The 18,801-nt window shown below is 34.0% G+C and overlaps 2 protein-coding genes across 4 annotated transcripts in view; both read left to right on the top strand.

Annotated features, from left to right (window-relative positions):
* Nucleotides 1–18,801, top strand: part of LOC122566990 (rho GTPase-activating protein 7-like) — a 352,400-nt gene that overhangs the window by 146,320 nt on the left and 187,279 nt on the right. The gene's annotated exons all lie outside the window — the stretch shown is intronic.
* Nucleotides 1–18,801, top strand: part of LOC122567056 — a 35,278-nt gene that overhangs the window by 3,133 nt on the left and 13,344 nt on the right. The window contains exon 2 of the mRNA XM_043725151.1: nt 8,118–9,672. Coding sequence (XP_043581086.1) covers nt 9,477–9,672 — 196 coding nt within the window. The 5' untranslated portion in view covers nt 8,118–9,476. The remainder of the gene's footprint in view (nt 1–8,117; nt 9,673–18,801) is intronic.

Below are 18,801 nucleotides of genomic sequence, written 5' to 3'. Positions count from 1 at the left end.
TTTATTAAGTTTTCTCGACCGGTTCGTCATCCAGTTTTGCGTGTATGTTCCATGAAGTTAAGTGCTTCTTAAAAATTTGATTTTCATCGAGTGTTGATTCGAGTCGCCATGAATATTTCAGCAATTAGTCTCAGTTTTAGAGATGTACAATTAAAGAATTTTGAAATCGATCCTTCTATTTCGTTAGGGGATGAGGTGGGAGCCCTTAACGTGCATATTCTTCGTAAAAAATGACGAAGCAAAACTATTAACTCGTAACATTAGTGCATATTTATTAAATGATAATTCAATTAAAATCAATTAAATATTATGTATGAATATATACTGCAAAATATAGTATGTGTATAGGTGATTATAACTGTAGTCATATAGTAAAAAGAATTATTGTATATTATATTAGTATTTGTATATTTAAAATTAATTTTCTGTATCAATAATAGTCGTCATGTTTTACATTTATAGTACATTTATAGTAGAAACAAAATATTGTAGCCTGTTATTTTGACAGATTTGGAAGTTCCATTCTGGTGCTAAAAAAAAAATAATTATACTCCTACGCCAATTTAAACATTGACTCGAATATTTTTTTAAATGTGAGTCAATTTCGATATTTGAAGAGAGTAGCATATTAAATTTGCGATTGATATTACCCGAAAATATTAAATTTTAGGGATTACAATTCCAGATTTAATCACAATATTTCATTCTTGCACTGGTATAATTTAATTCCAATGTATGGCTGTCCGCCTTTACTATGCATGTAGGTGGGAAATTCAATTTCGAAGAGTCGTTAGTTCGCCCGGTAGAGACGCGCTTCAAACAAACGTCTTTGGTAAAGTTCAAAGGTTTTCCATGAAACGAGACGGTGACAGTGATTACCTATAGATATTCAGTGTCGAACACGCTTGAATAAATATCAGACGCGAAGGTGTTGGACCTTGTGCTCTCCGATATCAGCCGTAAATGCATATTTGGAACAAGGAATGCGCTTTCAGCTCGAATTATGAATCGGATAGTAGGTATCCTCAGATACGTTATTCTGCTGAAACAGAAGTGCTATTTTCTTCTTCGATTAAATAATCTTTACCTTGAAAATTGCTTTCTCGTTGTATGATACTCTGCTTCGAATAGTCTACTTGATAAATCGAGGATAAGTCAGACATATCGAATGAAAAAAACATTGTCTAGTTTTAAATCTGTATTATTGAATCTGAGTCGTAGAATAGTACATATTTTCTAAATTAACAGAATCTTCTAGGCTTCCGACTCATATTGTATTTTAGTATTTCATACAATCTTCGTTTCATACCACCTTTGGAGAATTAAGAAAATACACTGTCGCTCATAAATATCGGAACAAGTAATCAATCTTTAGTAACAATGTATGAATTTTACTAAAATATACGAGTTAATAATTATCCAGTGGTTAAATGTTGTGATATTTAGTATATATATAAGTTATCATTATTTATTGAAAAGCTAATTGATCGTCTACTGGTTTTATACTGGTTAAATATTGTCAATAATAAACGCGTGTCCAAATATATTTGAACGATAGTGCACATAATATCTCTTTCACGAATCAGTTAATCACGTTGGTCAATTACAAATAGTTTTATCACTTACGTACTTAATTTTTCCTTCCGAATAACATCCATGGATATTTACATATTAATTTTAAGTATCAGAATGATACAATCTGGCAAGCTCTTAAAGGAAATTCAATTGACATTTCTAAATTTAGATATCTTCATTCAGCCTGACTATCCAGAATTCCTCGATTCGATCTACAATCATCAATTGTGTAATTACCAAATAAGACGTAATCGATCAAACACATTTGAAAGCAGAGCTCGTGGCAAAGCAATGGCAGACAGCGAACGATCTGTCACTAATTGCGTGGTCGATCAAGTTTTCAGCTTGGAATCCGCTGTGTGTGTCAATTGCTAAATGACGTTTCGTAACAATACCGAATTAAGATCGATCTCTATCTTAACAGTAGATAACAGCGTTATTGTTCAGCCGGGAAGTGTTTTATCTTGCCATTAACCGCGTTTAAGCGTACGCTTTGATCATTCATGGCGAAAAAAGGCATTGGAATCGATGTTTTCTGACATTGTCTGCATTGTGAACTCGATTTCCATTGGTGGTGGGAAGGAAATTCTTCGTTGAGAAAAACCTAAATGCGCTTTGACGCGTCGAAAGTAAACTAGTTGGAAACTGGAAACGGTTGTCGATGTCCTCTGATGAGAATGATGATGTTTTACGACAGCCAATTCCGAGGAAAGTTGTTATTTTCAGTTACTGATTTTAAGAACTATCATGGGAGGATGATTTAGTATCAGTGTCCTAATTCCTTTGTAAGTAGAAGCAACTTTTAGTGTTCCGGAGATCGTATGAATGACACGTTTTTACTCTTTTGGAAAGGTAAAACTGTGCTTTCATAATATCTGGGCATAGAGTGAAATTTCCATTTTATTGATTTGCTAGTCTAGTGACGACAAATATTGATCGTCCGTCATTGATCATTAATTATAAATATTGATCCTCAATTATTAATTGTTATCTTTTGATTGAAGCTTAATTATAGTTGTGATTAATGTGTACAAAGTGTATTATATTGGGTTGGCAACTGAGTGATTGCGGATTGTGTCATTAGGTGGTATTGACAAAATCTGCAATCACTTAGTTGCCAATCCAATATTAAGCGAACATTGTTGGCGACTAAAGTTGATTAAATTTACGTTTCAAATTAGACTCATTGTCAGATATTACTTTCATAAAAAAAATGCTTCTATTCTAATCATTATATATAACTGTAATTTATAATCAAATTTTTCATTTATATACAAATATTTCGTAACCGTTAATTGTTAATTGCAATAAATGTTATCCAACACTGAAGTATAGTCTGATATATTTCCTTTTCGTTACAAATTAGTTGATCTTAGTTATCATCTTCTGTTTACAAAATTTTTTGATGTTTATTTTCAATGCTACTCTAAGATGATTACTCGATCTCATAGATTTTCTAACTAAATGCAGAAAATATGTTAGACAAAACAATTTATTTCTTCAAGACTTCGTGTATTTATAACACAAGTTTTATTAATGCGTTTTATATCGCCCTAGATTTATAAAACGAACTGTTTAATGCTCCAAACGCTTCCTCTAAATACGAATGAATCAGCATCTGCTAAACTTACGTCGAAGGGGTTCCGTCCCTTCGAAACGATTACACTTTCGAGAAATTTATATTTTCGGCGCGATGGAGAGCTATTTTTACCCGCGTTTGATCGTTCCACCAGTTTAAGTTCATTCCTGACGTTTCGACGTTCTTCATTTCATACTCGTTAAAATCTCGGAAGGGTTCACTCATCTATGCAGCCTAAAAAGACTGAAATTTCCCATGATTTTTTTATGTTTTTCATGAATTATTATCGACCAAATTTGCTTTAACATTAAACTTATTCATTTCATTTTTTCTATGTGTTTTTCTCTGATATGTTTTATATATTCTTGTATATTATGTGCACACTATATGTTTTTGCATCTTTAAATCTCTCAAACGTATACATTTCCATATGCGTTATTAGCATATTAATATATTGATACAGGTTTCTTAATTAATAGTTCCTTACACAGAAAATAAATCACTATATTTTCCAACAATTAAATCCCCGATATGTCAAAAGTTTCCAATTCTTTGACGTTTCCGTCAAAATAACCAATCAATTTCCACAAATTATCAATATGACCGAACCTAATATACTAACTGCTTAATGCTAATAACCAGTCAGAGAAAGCAAATTTGCCAACATAGAGTGCAACGACCTCCGACGATCAATCACATGGTTGACAACTAACTTCTTTTTGTTTCTTTCAAAAAGAAACTCGAATTGTCACACGAGGACGATCGAGTTGCTATTTGTCAGCGGGTTCTGGTTGAACGCGCGCTGAACCCTTGTCCGACTGACGATTTCACAAGCGTAACCGATTAGACAACCAGTTTTACTGGCTTATAAACAATCCACATGAACGATAGCGCTAATCGAACGTATGAGACACCTGTTCCGATTGGTCAGTAAATAACGACAAAAAGAAAGTATTTGGTATTCGCGCGACGTGATCCTCTCGACCACTGACGACACGGTGAATATTAATAAGACTCTGTCGCAATTAATTTCACTAAATAGTGTTAGTGAAGTTACTAGATTTCCAATAAATCAGTGAGGATTAAGTACTGAAATAATTTGTATGAATGAAGAATATAGTAAGGCAACATTATCGAAAAACGTAAATTAAATGATTTATATATAGTTTACCCGAAGAAAGAAAAATGTTTAAGAACAACAGATTATTGAAAAATAAAATAAAATATATTATTGACTGAACCAATATCATAAATAGAATTTTGCATCGGTACAACATTGCATTGGTCTCTATTTTTTAAATTTGTTTGTTTAGTGTCGCATCAGTTTATTAACCAAACATTGCGTTGGTCCTTAATAACTTATAATCACCCATCTCTATAGCACGAGAAGATGATAGAAAATAGATTACTAAGTCCTTGTGCTGAAAAATGGAAATTTCGGTGCAAGTCGAAAGGTGGAACTGGAACGAAGTTATTTCGTAACATAGCTCTAGAGTCGATAGAAGGCCACGAGTGGAAATACACGATCTTTCTAGGACGATTTTTATCTTCCAAGGTTGTTATCGAGAAAACACGATACCAGTAACTACACACGTTTGTGCATACTATGTATCGTTCGAAAATGTAGGATAAAAGGAAACGATACAGACACGGATAAACTAATCTGTATATATAAGTTGTAATCTTCCTGTATCCATGGACGAAAATTTCGTGCGTATAGTATCGAAAACTCTTTTTCGATAAATCGGGATCAGAATCGAAGGAGAATCAAGACATTCGTGACAGATAAATTCATCGATGTTCATTTTTGTCGCAATTCGCTCTTCTGCGAAGAAAAAAGGCTTTAAAAAAGACGTTCCACTCGGATTTTTCGAGAACATTAATTTTGGGAAAACATTGTGTATAAAATCGAAGATTAACTGGCTCTTATATTGTTGGTCGTGTCGATAGTCGGTGCTTTCGAAGTGTTTTAACGCAGAAGTCAAATTACATCAGTATACTATTTTGGATATTACACATATTTTTGTATATTACATACATTCTATGTATTTGTACACCTTCAAATTTCCCATAAATGCATAAAAAATCTGCAGTCTAATTATTGAGCTTCCTCCAAATTTTCGAGCTGAATTAACAGACTATTAAAACGATCGAACCAAGAACAGGACGTATTCTCATTCCCACCCTGCACGAGATTTCGGTAAAATCGATGCGTAACGACTTACGTGGTACCCTTGTCGGTCTAATTCGCTGGCAAGGTGACAATTAGCGGACCATTGATTCGACAAGCGTAAGCAATTAAGGGAGCAGATTTTTCGGCGAAGTGGAATATCCCCGGAAGTGTCAAACGCCGGTGAACAAGCTCTAATAGCTTCCTCCGGGCTGTCGCGCACCGTGATAATGCGACAAAGACTTGTTCAGCGGTAGCTCGAGAAAGTGACGGTAATTTGCATAAACTGTACTGGTCGTTTTAATTTCGTTGGCTGCGATCGTTTCACCGTCTCGCCGTCGCCGCTTGCGCCGCGATGAAAATTAAACCACGCGAAAACCTAACGCCGCCTTCGAATCAATCTGGCCTCACTTCCGATGAATTATTCAGAACCGTTTCAGTGGCGATAATATTACCTATATTACTGATCGTCATTAAGCGGACTCGAATCCGACTCAGACTTTATTGATGCAATTAATCTTACGATACTCGTTCGACTTCTCATAGAGATAGCCATGTTTCTGCATTTATAATTTTTTTCCAAATTTTTCCGTTCTGTTATTTATATAAAATTAAAATTCATGAATTTTTTACGTATAGCGTAGAAATAGGAGAACTATAATTTTCAAAAGATTAGAACTTGCAAATTTTTTTACTCATAATTTCATAATTCGCAATTAATTACCTTAAAAGGATTTTAAACTTCTTCTCTATCTTGCAGTTTAACCATTAAGTAAAACCATACTTGGTTTAAAGCTTGATCGGAAGTCAACAACGCATTATAACACCAAATTTGTTATCCAAATTAGGTTTATTAGCTCGCCAGCTGGTTGTTCACGGAGCACCATTGTGTTAACTTCCGATCAACAGGGGTTAGCTTCAGCTCTTTAGACAGTCTCTGGTATTCAACTAAAATTAAAATTGAAAGCGAGGAAACGTCAGAAGGGCGCGGCTTTCCCTTTTAATTTTCACATAGGTTTTCCACAGATACAGATACGATCATGGTAATTACGATTCAATGTGAAAGATTAAACCGATCCTTCCGTATTTTTGTACACGCTTCAACGAAACTCCAAAACAAATCCAAAGATCACAATAACGAGAGAAATCAAAAGAATGATATAACTAGACGAATTTTATGTTTTCCAATGATAAATGTGACTGTCTAAATAGATCTTTTTTGGATCCATTTATGTATATAATATATTAAATAAATTGGTAATAATATATAATATAGTAATATATATATAAGGAAAGGAAAATATCATTCAAAGAGAAGGCTGTATAAGTTGCTCGGTGGTCGAGTCGAAAGTTCGATGGCGTGATTAACCAATGTCCTCGAGAGATATCGCGGCAGGACCTGTTGAAGTCAGGGGTCGCTGCTCCAAGTGCTACAAATCGCTCGTTAGTCACCATGATTACCGCTTTCCTTCGGCAAAATACATCGCGTCTTTGGCGATAAATCTTTCTCGCGTTTGTCGTCGTCGAGAGCTGTCGAGCAAAGCCGAATGGCAATGCTCCTTTGTCCATTTACATCCGGGCGAATTTGCTTCAACTCGACTGTTGCACCGTTTGCAAAACGAACCTTTCTCTTGCTACAATTTCATTATTTTTTAAATGATAAGAGACTTAAACGTATTGTAGAAATATTTTTGATGTTTTTCAATAGTTTATGTGTCAGATAGGCGAAGCGAGAAAAGTTTACTTTGACTTTTTGCTATTCTTTGTTCCAAGTTTAAAAATTGTTAAATGTCGATTTTTAGATAATTTTAATTCATTACTTTTATAAATCGATTGCTTATAGTCGTCTTAGTTACTATAACAGGTTCTAGATCACTATAGTTGGTTCATTTTATGTGAGCTATTTTAATTCTTAAAATTATGATTTAATCCTGCTCTTAAATAAGGTTAAAACACATATTATCGTAAAAATTACCTGTGATAACTAATAAACATGGAGACTCCAGACTTTGTATTTGCTGTTTTCTTAATTTTGCTTTTTCGATTATATTTGCCAAATGAAATTATACTTTTCCGAGCAAAATGTGTATAAATTAATGAATATATATTTTTTAGATATATGTTATGAAAATTCTGACAAATTTAAACAGACAGCATACAACTTTCATGCAATTTTACGTCTGAATTACAAACAGCCTGGAAAGTGTCTGTCATGGATCATCGTCTCGAATTTCAGTAGCGTTTTCTGCTGGCAAGTCAATATTTGATGGCAAGCAATACGCGGTGATATTCGTCTCCTCGAACCGCAAATCCCCGACGTCGAAAAGCGAATTCCATGGTTGGCCCGTTTTTCGGTATTCTAGTGCTCGTCGACATCATATTCCCACGTCTGCAAACAAACGTCTAGTCGTCTGGCGTGTATATCCCTCTCGATAAATCTGTTCGACAGTCAGAGACCATACGATTAATCAGCAAATAAAAAGTTCAATTTCTCCTTGTGATATTTTTTATTTTCTGTAAAAGATAGAAAAAATATTGATTAAATAAAAAAAATATACACATTTTGAAATACGTAGGAATAACATTTCTGTTATTTAACCAACTATAAATTTTATTTGTATTCATTTATTAACCGGAAATATATTTTTCGCGAATTCCCATCTACATTCGCTGCATACTCTTCCGTGCACCATCGATCAATTAACAAGAATTCCCAACATTTTAAACTTCTAAAATTACTTAAACTACTTAAAATTCTTTTAAAGTAATTATAAATTTGTGGGAATTTAATAGTTTTGTGAATTTTGATTTCAACTCTTCTTGTTGAACTCAATCTTCACATATTCTATGAACAAAAAGAAGTGTAATTTTAAGTAAGAAAAATGTAACTAAGGAAAAAGATGTTTAAATGGAGTGTGTAAGATGTTTGACTCGATGTGTGATAGGCTTCGACGGAAATAATGCAAGGTGATTCGCAATCTTTCGCGTCGTTTGTGAACGCAGACACGTTTCGACTAAGTAGCCTGGTCCATCTTCGCAAATTCTGTCGAGATTCTCTTCGTCTAAGAGCAGAAGATCGTGCGAAACTATTACAATTGCAAGACAAGGACAGGAAAACGCGGTAAAAGTTACAACCAGCAGTAATCTGTGTCCTCGACAGGAGGGAGATTTATTGAGAAAAACTAATGGTCGATGTTCGAAAGTCTGAAAGGAATGAGAAAACTTAAAAATCTCTGGAGGTGAAATCAATTTTATAATATTAACAACGATCTTCTGAATATAATCAACTTTAGCGAAACGAGAAAACGAGAAGTTGTGGAAATATAAATTTGCTGCGAAACGCAAATGAAAGATTTTTCATCATTTGTTTTGTGAAGCAGTTCAAGAATCGTCATTAATGAGATATGATTTTTAATAGTCGAACGGAAGAAATTGGCGGAGTTATTTTCAAAGAAAGCTTTACGAGTCACGATAACGCTTAATTTATCGTTTATGTTAATTGAATGTCTGTTATCGTTGAAAATAATTTGAATAAAGAGAAAGAGGATATAAATTCGACGAAATTAAGAGAATTCGAAAATCTGATGTGAGAGGTCGGAGAGAATTCAATAGCAAGAACCGATGATGTAGAATTACATTGAAAATTGCAACAAGTGGTTCATTCTTCAAGCAGATGGGAAATCTCATGAGTTTTTCAAACAAAGTCCCTCCGGAAGAAAAATGGTGCAAGCACGCCTTGGAAGATAATACATTCTCCTCTTATTCGTTATCTTTCTCTAGTCAAAGTAAGAGATTTGAAAATCCAATTCGTTTCTTTATAATAAATCTTCGTGATCCATATATCACGTGGAGTTTCTATAGAACTATCCTGAAAAATAAAGAAGATTAATCTAAGAGTCAGAAAGTTACAAGAATAAGTATAACAAGAAAATTTCTTAGCGAATATGATTTACGTTCATCTATATACAATCTATCAATCAGAAATTAATTATATACAAAAAAGTTGATTTCTTCGAATTCTTTTATCGTGAAGCTAAAAATTCCTCGACATAATTCCTGTTTCTTCGAGAGGAAAAGATTGAGAAGTAAAAAACGGCAAAACTGGAGGGGAAAAAGCGAGCGGAGAAAAAACTTCACAAGATTTACCGGAAGATGTCGACCGAGGATGGTCGACCTTCCACTCCTGCAGGTTCTGGTGTAATCGACGAAACTGGACACGGAGGCAACAGAAGAATGTCGCACTTCAAGGAATATAAATTTTTCCGCAGCTTCAGCGCGAAGGTGGAGAACTGGCCGATGCGAAAAGCGGAAGCTCTATGGCGTCGTATGCGTGAAAGGAAGATTGCAGGTGAGAGATTAATGTTCATGCGTTTAGCGCGTATTATTTTTGACAAACTATTCCATGAATTAATCAAGTAACTTCATATAAAATATTTTTTGTAGAGATTTGGATCGACGTTTTTTTTTTTTTTAGAAAATTCATCTATTAGGTTTCATTATCTTAGAGTTTTTTAAATTAAGACTAACTTTATAATCTTTATAATTTGTGTTGATTGTATAAAACGATTAATAACTTGAAATAAAGATTCTTTTGAAAGAGTCACGATTGATATTATGTTACAAAGAAACTATCCATCAGGTTCTTTTATTGGGTTGGCAACTAAGTGATTGTGGATTTTGCCATTAGGTGGTAATGATAAAATTCGCAATCACTTAGTTGCCAACCCAATATCTTAGAATCTTCAAGAAGGAAATATAAGGAAAATATTCTATTTGTAATTCATAAATCAACTTCTATTTCTTGCTTTAATAAAATTTCTCTTTTCATTGCTATAGTATGTTACTATAAATTACTAATACCTAAATTATATTGATATGATTGACGAAGTTATAACAGAATTGTAATAATACACTGCATTAGATTCTAAAATAACGTGAATCTGCAAGTCAAAGTATACACAAATCTAATCATCGCCATTGTAACCTACTTAAACCTCGATCTCTAAAACAGTCTACATAATCCGTTAACGCGCGACATCAAATAACTGTTTACCAGACAAATTAGACATTCATTTATCAACGGACGCATCCATCGAAGCTCGAGCGAGCATACAATGGCGAAAGCGCCAGAATCAAATCGTCCTGAAATTACTTTTTAATACGACCTTTCCCCAGCCTTAATCCTCCTTTTGCCCAGGCTTAATGGCATTTTAATCGTAGTATAGTCAAGTAATTGTTCAAATCGCTTCGAATCGACACGCACGCGCAAATTCATCGCGGAAGTCGGTTATTCTCCTCGAACAGGGTCCTCTTCGCGCAATAATTTATTCATTAATAACATTGATAAATCAAAATAATAATAGCAAAAATAAAGGCAATATTAACAGTAACAATTTAAAATTACAATTTATAGGTTATAAACTTCAAATTTATGATATTATAATTTTTCAACCAGTAAAGTAACGAAATAATTTGGAATTTGTAATATTTATTCGTAAAATTCTTCATCTGCTTCATTATCAAACTTGCTATTATTATGCAAGGGTATTTTTTAATATTGATAAGCTTTAGCTTGTAACTTGCAAAATTTTATTAATAATATTAATTCAATCGTGCAAAAGGATCCGGGTGTCCTAATATTAGTGAAAAGGAGCGTATATCGATGGAAAAGTAAATTCACATGGTTCATTGCTTTTCTGCGCCTCATAATTATTATCCTGAATAATTGCCGGAGTTAATTATCGCGCTCGACGAAGCGTTGGTATATTTCGGCACGATCCTGTGGGCGCTTGCATGATACAGAGGATGATACAATGACGCGAACTGAAGGTGAAATGTCACACGCCTCCACCGTGTCTCTACATCCCGATGTCATTTCATCGTCGTATCATGCAAATTTGCCGCAGTTCCACGCTTCTGGCTCCTTGTTAGTCGATTAGAAATTCGAATTGCATTGATGATGCGAAGCAATTAGTGAATCGTGTGCTCAGATGGTTCTTAGGTGCTTGATTTAATGTCAGACTTGCTCTGAAACTTGATCAACTTGCTTCAGTTATTAGATAAACGTTGTATCAGATAATGGAAGTTGGTTTATCGATGTTCGATCTATAAATAACTGAGAGTATTGAAATGGATATGGAAAAAACGTATAGAAAAATAGAAGAACTAAAGAACTCGCTCGACATACCAAAAGATAATAGAGTGAATAATTTTAAACTCACACACATTTTCTGCATTATTTCTTTAATACTTCTAAGAAACCATTGATCATGTCTGGATATGTGAAGTGAAATTGATTTTGTAAAGGGTAAATTGGACGCTATAGAATATCACATGATACATGGCGAATTATTACCTTCCATAATCAAAACAGAAGACAAAAAAGAAACAATGTTTCAGCAAGACAATGCTCCTATTCATACAGCCACCACTACGAAAAGGTGATTTCAAGATTTCGGAATCATTACCACGGCTATTGAGTTCTGATCTGAACCTGATGGATAACGTGTGGAAAACGTGCGAAAATTTTAGCAAGAAAAGTTTACTATCAGAAAAAGTCACCTATAGAAAATATCGTTAAATTTGAAGAAAGAATAAAAACCGCGTAGGCGGATATTAAAACAAAGCTTTAGATAAATTAGTGAATAGTGTACAGATTAATAATAGTAATCAAAGATAAAGAAAGTTCACTAAATATTGAGTGAAAACGTAACAAACTTAACATTGAGTTTATATTTTTTTTACAAACAAAAATACGATTTCAAGAGAAGGTTTAATACTTTCCAGATTTCAATGGAAGAACATTTTTGTTTGCTGTATCTTTAGTTTTATATTATAATATGAAATTATACAAAGAATTTTGCAAATTTTTGTTTTAATATTATGAAAAATCTAAAAATAGAATGTAGCTAATAATTATTCACGGGACTGTATATATTTTATTAGTTATAAATAAGAAATTTCATGTGACAAAATATTGTTGACTAAAAAATGTATTTTTTAAAGAATTAGTAATAGTACAATGAAGACATCAATATGGACGCTATTATATTACAATGAAAAGCATAATTGAAACAAAAAGTAAACATTATAAAACATAAGTACACAAGTACATATAACTTTCAAACTATACAGTCTCATAAAAAATTAATAATTCGGGCAAACAACTCTTCTTCAGCTTCTTTAAAAACTCCAAGTAAAGAGCATAAATATTCACGAACTTAGAAAATGAACTCATCAAGGAACCTTTATGGTTGTCTATATGGAAAAAGAAACACAGTCCTATTTCCCTCGGAAGCGCAACGAAAAGAGGAATGGATTACGCTGTCGCTAGTCTAGTTCCACTCGCGTTTTACATCACAAAGCGATCCGCGCATTTGTGTAAGACAACACGAGGATAGCAGCTTTCACCAAGACGAGCCGCGCGATTCGTTCACGATTTTTACTCGACAAGCTGCTACCGGTTTTGGCGAAACGCTTCACTCGCGTGTCGCGTGTAAATCGGAGACGCGAAGTAAATCGACTATACTCTCGTCTCGTTTTCCTCTGTGTCCCAGGGGATTCAACGATTTCGTGCAAGACAAAATAAATTTTATAGATTTGATATATTGACATATTATTCGCATCTAATAGACACAAGTAGTGGGTAAAATTCAAAGTGATACAGAAACTGACTCTGACGTTGTTTTGAGCAATGTATAATGTAGATACTAATGGAAAGCATTTTTCTGTATTAGATTTTTCTTGAATGTAGCAGAATATATGAAAAATTTTGTATATTTGAATGGATTTTGATAAGAAGTAGATGCAACGATCTCGTGCAAGGTGGAAACTTGTCGGTCACGATGATATTTTTGGTTCGTAAGGAATTCGCCATAATTCTCAGTCGATTGCGTAATCGATATCGAGAAAGCGGAATTCCACGACGAGACATTTTTCAAAGACGTTGCTGGAAGGAAACGAGACATATACTTTGCTCGTCGTGAAAGGATCGTACGTCATAACGAGACGCTACTATTGATGGTCTGAGCTCCGGTTCAGCGGGAATCTGTTTTTAGAAGTTTTATGGGGCTGGTGCTGATATCTTTTCCTACTAAACTAAACTTTACCTTCTTCCTCATTTTGTTTCAACACTTTGCAGAGCTACAGTTTGGGTTTTTGGAAAAAATTGTTAATCGAAAGCAGAAATCAATTTTTAGAACGTGTATTTTATAGTATGAGACTTTATTTGAAATGAAGCTTGTCGTATTATATCTAACTCACTGAAAATGTGACGCTAATGTAAAAAATATAAATAAAAATTTAGGCATATCTGAATGAATGAAACATTATAATTGATATAAAATAGACTGATATAAGTCGCTGAATATATCCAGCGAACGGATGCCTCTTAAGAATTAGTAATAATTCGCTGAGTTTTACACGATTATTTTTGAAGAAAAAGATTCATTGATTTAACAAGTCTACTGAATTCAAACGCTGCCATTACGAGGTAAAAGCAAATCGATACAGCAAAAAGGAATCCTTTTGTTCTTCAACATTGACATCAATGTGGATTGGTAACAATTCAGTGAAATTCAATCTCTTTCTTGTGTGCAACCATGTAGAAATGCAGAAAAAAATGTTCATTGAAGAATCAACTGGCGTAGGAAGCTAACTGATGAAAACAAGTTCTTAAATTCTTTAATCTGTTTACTATTCAATAAAAATATGATTTTCAATCAAGAGTATATCGATCCATAAAATACTCATTACGTTGATTGTGTTAAACTTTGTTTGTTAGAAAGGATACAGTTAATTCAGTAAAATTTTGTATCTACTTGTCAAAATACTTCAGGAATACAATGGCAAATATAAACTAATTTCCAGACCGTCAACTGAGCAGTGCACAATATCCGTAGAAGAAGGAACTATTGCTCAAACATACGTGTTACCATTATTATCAGGATGCTGCTTGTCTGTCGCGAGACAAATGCAATTGTCCTAGTTTGAAATTAGTTTGGCTTAATAGTAGCTAACACCATAGCGAGTCTAGCACTTCTATCCTAGTTTGAAATCGATTCCTTGTACGAGTAATTTGAATCGCACGATAAAATTTTGGAATTTGCCGACTGATACCGATTGAGAAAATAGTTCTCAACATAATTTCATAGGAGCAAACGTGTTCGATTATTCTGTAAGCCACATTTTTGAAAATATTTTTTCGATTTTTATTCGTATTCGTTATTAAAATAAATCTAAAACCTTTCTCGTATCAACTTTCAATTGCAATTTTCTTCGGTTCTTTGAAATTCTTTAATTAATTCCTCTTCTCTATTGGCTTCATTTGCAAACATAACAAAAAGTGCTGCTGACTAAAGAGCATGATATTTGACTTTCATAATAATGGTAATAATAAAACACGAATAAATAATAATCATAGTCGTTCTGTTTGGTAAAAGGTATAATCGAATGGATATAGTGTCCTCGTACCTATTTAACATTCGCGATAGATCACATGATGTGATTAGATTTTTCTTTATATTCATCGATTTCGAGGGATTCTGTCGAACGTAGTTGGAAAGCAAGGATCGCTTAATATCAACAGGCACCGACGACAAAATCATAGACCGCGTCAGATAAAGTCGCGCGATTACATCATATCAGGATAAAGACGATACTCTCTGTGCCACCGATGACCGATAAGATTCCATCCCGTAAGCTTCCGCCATTGTTGAGACGGAATAACAGCAATTACGTCGATGCTGGTGTTATCGAGGATTATATCGTAGTCACGAGGCATATGTAACACAGAATCGCACGCGTTTCAGGATATTTCGGTGTCATCGAAGTTCCGACCGACTGAAAGGTTAGCATGTCATTCTCTTCATTTTTATTTTCACAAATTGATATTGGAAGGACACACGATTTTTTTTCACTTCCTTTATCTTAATTTTTCGCACAACTAGAATTCAATTTCTTGAGCGAACTGTTGTTTGAAAGATTGATTAGAGATTCATTTTTAAGATGAATATTTCGAAATATAAGATACTCGATACAATTCTATTTAGAATCTTATATTGTATCAAAATCCTATTTAAAAATAAAATTGATTGTCAAATTTTTCATGAATTGAAATTATACAGTAAAATTAGTGCCTTAGTTGAATTTTAATAAGGAAGAATCTGCTTTCTATAGAAATTTTCTGTCTGCAACGAAGTATGTATCTATCCTTGGAAAAAATTTTCAAGTTAACTTCAAAAGAATTCTTCCGAAAAATATAACGTCACGTTGAATGCTTTAGTAAAAAAACGTAATGCGCAAAAAACTAAGACATCACGTGGACCGTAAATTTTATCGTATAAGATCGAGCTGCGAGAATTCGAAAAATCACGGAGAAGACGTTGAAATGCTATTGACGTATGGCAAAGCAAAAAGGAATTGCAATGTACCTTCTGCAGAAAGATGAAACGTCTGTAATGCTCTGGTCCGTAGAATGAATTCAAAGAAAGTAATGGGACAAACGAAAAAGAATATGAATTAAAATGAAGTCTCTGTAGAGAGGAGGTACTGAGAATTTGTAGAGTGCAATTTGATATTTGATGTTTTTTAATCGAATATTTGTTCAGAATTGTTCTTTCATTAACTAAATTATAAAAATGCTATCGAAAGTCCGAATCGATTGATCTTTCGATTTTTAAGCGAAACAGAAGAAGCTTGATGATGTATAAATTGTACTAGAAATACTTTCATTTTGTCGATTGTTTAAAAAATGGAACCACACGTATCATCGCTTTCACGATATGGAAAAACATTTTCTTTCGGATGCTGCTTTTGGCTAACTGTTATTCCATTCTGTAAAGGAAATCGCCGCGTTCGGTCGCTGATGAATTTTCAGAGAAATCGCGTTTTCCAACTGCATGCTGGCCCGTGGTGTCCGAGAAAAACACCCGTTTCTTTTACGACGCCATAGACTCTTGACACTTGCCATGTGTGAAAATACTTTCGAGAAACGTGGCTCGCTGTAAACACGAACGCGCGTGTCTTGCCGGATGATTTATTTCAGAAAAAGGAAACTTCGTAAAGTATTTTCACGTGATTGCGTCTGTTACTCGAAAGTTTGCAGTCACTATGTGAACCAAAGTTTTAAGAAAAGAGGTCAAAAAGGGTGTTTGAAACGAGGAAGGTTTCTTAAAATTCTATAGTAGAATTCTAACTTGGTATTGTATTTGCAGCGTTAGTCGCTCACTAAAAAAATGTTTAATAAATGTTTGATAATTTAATTTATTTTGTTCTAAATAAGTTAACGTTTTCTAATATCGTAAGAGAAACTACGAAAGTCGCATTCATAAAGCTTATATTGGATTTCTAACGAAGGTTGTGAGTGCAACATCGAAATTCATTAAATCGTAGAATGAGAGACGAGTAATGCGGTCGCATGTGCGGCTTTGTGGAAATTCCGCAGAGCTAAAACCGTTCACAAAGACGTTCATAATTGCACTTTTCCATTCGATCCACGTATAGTATATGGGTCAGCCCGTTCCTGGCAATGTCGCTCCCTCGTACAACGCTCGATTTAATTATTGTTTGACAATATTCGACGCCTCGCTGGCTATTCGAACGTTGCCGCGCTTCAACGAGAAGCTTTATCGGACTCATTTAATTGAAAAGTATCGAGCACAACCACTCTACGTCGCTTCGTGTTTCGAATATTTCTGTTCGGATTTGACTGAAAAAAAAGAAAAAGCGGGGTACACGTAATATAGGAATACTGGAAACCCTCTGATTATTGTCGATCGTCGGTCGTCATATTGACTCAACGTGTCGTTTCTCATGTGGAAATTAGTGGGTTTCGTATTTTATGCGTTTTTGATCGCAAAGGAACGTTTATTTTGCCGTTGAATATTTCTATTAATTTACATATGTTATAAAATATATTGTATTTTATCGGTTTAATATTATTCTGCTCGTCGTTGGAAATTAAAATAAAATAAATTTCAAATACAGTTCTATTTCGAAGTAAAAGAGAGATGGAATTTTATATAGAAATGAAATTCATTAACCCTTAGAGTGCTATGAATGCATATATGCCTCTGGCGAAAGTCATCAGTGTGGACTAAGGATGCATATATGCGTCTGGCGTAAACCATCGGTCTGGACTAAGGATGCATATATGCGTTTGTCAATTTTTCCGAGCACCTACGCAGAAGTAATACTATTACGTTTGTGTGAGATAAATATAAATGCATTTCAATGTTAATGCCGCGTTCGAAGAAACTGTCTTTTCTTTTTTTTTTTTTATTTAATACTTTGCATCCACAATTTGTCCAATTTGGACATTTGGTAGAATAATCGTGCCGGCACAACACAATTATCAAGAAGAAAATGTGTTGTTTGTGTGAAAAATAAGAGAAGGAACGACAGAAAATGCGATGTCGGATTATGTATCGATGATTGTTTTGAAATTTTTCACCCACAACTGAGTTATTAACTTGTGTTATATTTACTAAATTTAGTTTCCTAGTTTATTGTTTTCTAGTTTACTACCCAAATTCTAGTTTATTGTAAATTTCAATGTTTATAATAAATAATTAATACTAAAAAAATAACGCTCTTGAATCATTTAATCTCGTGCAAAAGAATTACTATAACTTATTACGATTTGCGCTTTGAATAGTCAATCAACAGAGTTCAGTATAGCGAAAAAGTAATCAGTCCACAGCGATCGTCAGCGCTGGCAGCGTGCTGTCCGTACGGATGGCATGGGCTCCGAGTATTCAGCGCTCTAAGGGTTAATACAGAATTTATAATTTATCAAATACTTGTTGCTTAAGGATAATTCTATAATAAATGAAGAAGAAATGATTAAATAAGCTAAGAAATAAATTCTAACTGCAGCCAAATTGCTGGTTGGCACAACGGGTGCATAATTAATACAAAATTTTATATCTTTGTCACAGTCGGAAAATCTAAAAAATAGTTCAATTTACAAATTAAGATTCTACAACGATATCAGACCATCTTTTCTTTCCACGCTTTAAATTTGTCGTGTCTCTGAAAAATTTTTAATGACATTTATCCAAAGCATTTCACCCTAGTAAACACACGACATATCAAACTTGTTTAACGCTGACTAATATTTCCAAAGTCTCAAAGCCAACATCACTCCTTCAAATCCTATTGCTGCCTCCAAGTATATTTCGAAGCTTCAATAGTATATAACTCAGTCAATCCCTTCGAGATTCATTTGCACGTATCGAACAAGGGGGCGAGTACCATTTGATTGTGGCCTTCACGGTGTTTCAACTGCAACGCTTCCACGCAGACCACAATGTTACGAAAGTGGTCGCTGCATTTGCGTTCCATTGTTCCAAATGCGTACAACAACGCATACTTTTCATCGCGACAACCCACAATTATTGCGGGTAGCTCGATATTCTCTGGGTAGATTTAAAATCCATGGTTTCGATTTCATGTGCCAAAGTACTAGAGGCTGATA

Source organism: Bombus pyrosoma, linkage group LG1 (assembly GCF_014825855.1).
Source record: "Bombus pyrosoma isolate SC7728 linkage group LG1, ASM1482585v1, whole genome shotgun sequence".
Taxonomy (NCBI): domain Eukaryota; kingdom Metazoa; phylum Arthropoda; class Insecta; order Hymenoptera; family Apidae; genus Bombus; species Bombus pyrosoma.
Note: the sequence above shows the minus strand (reverse complement) of the source record. Positions and strands in the feature narration are given on the sequence as shown.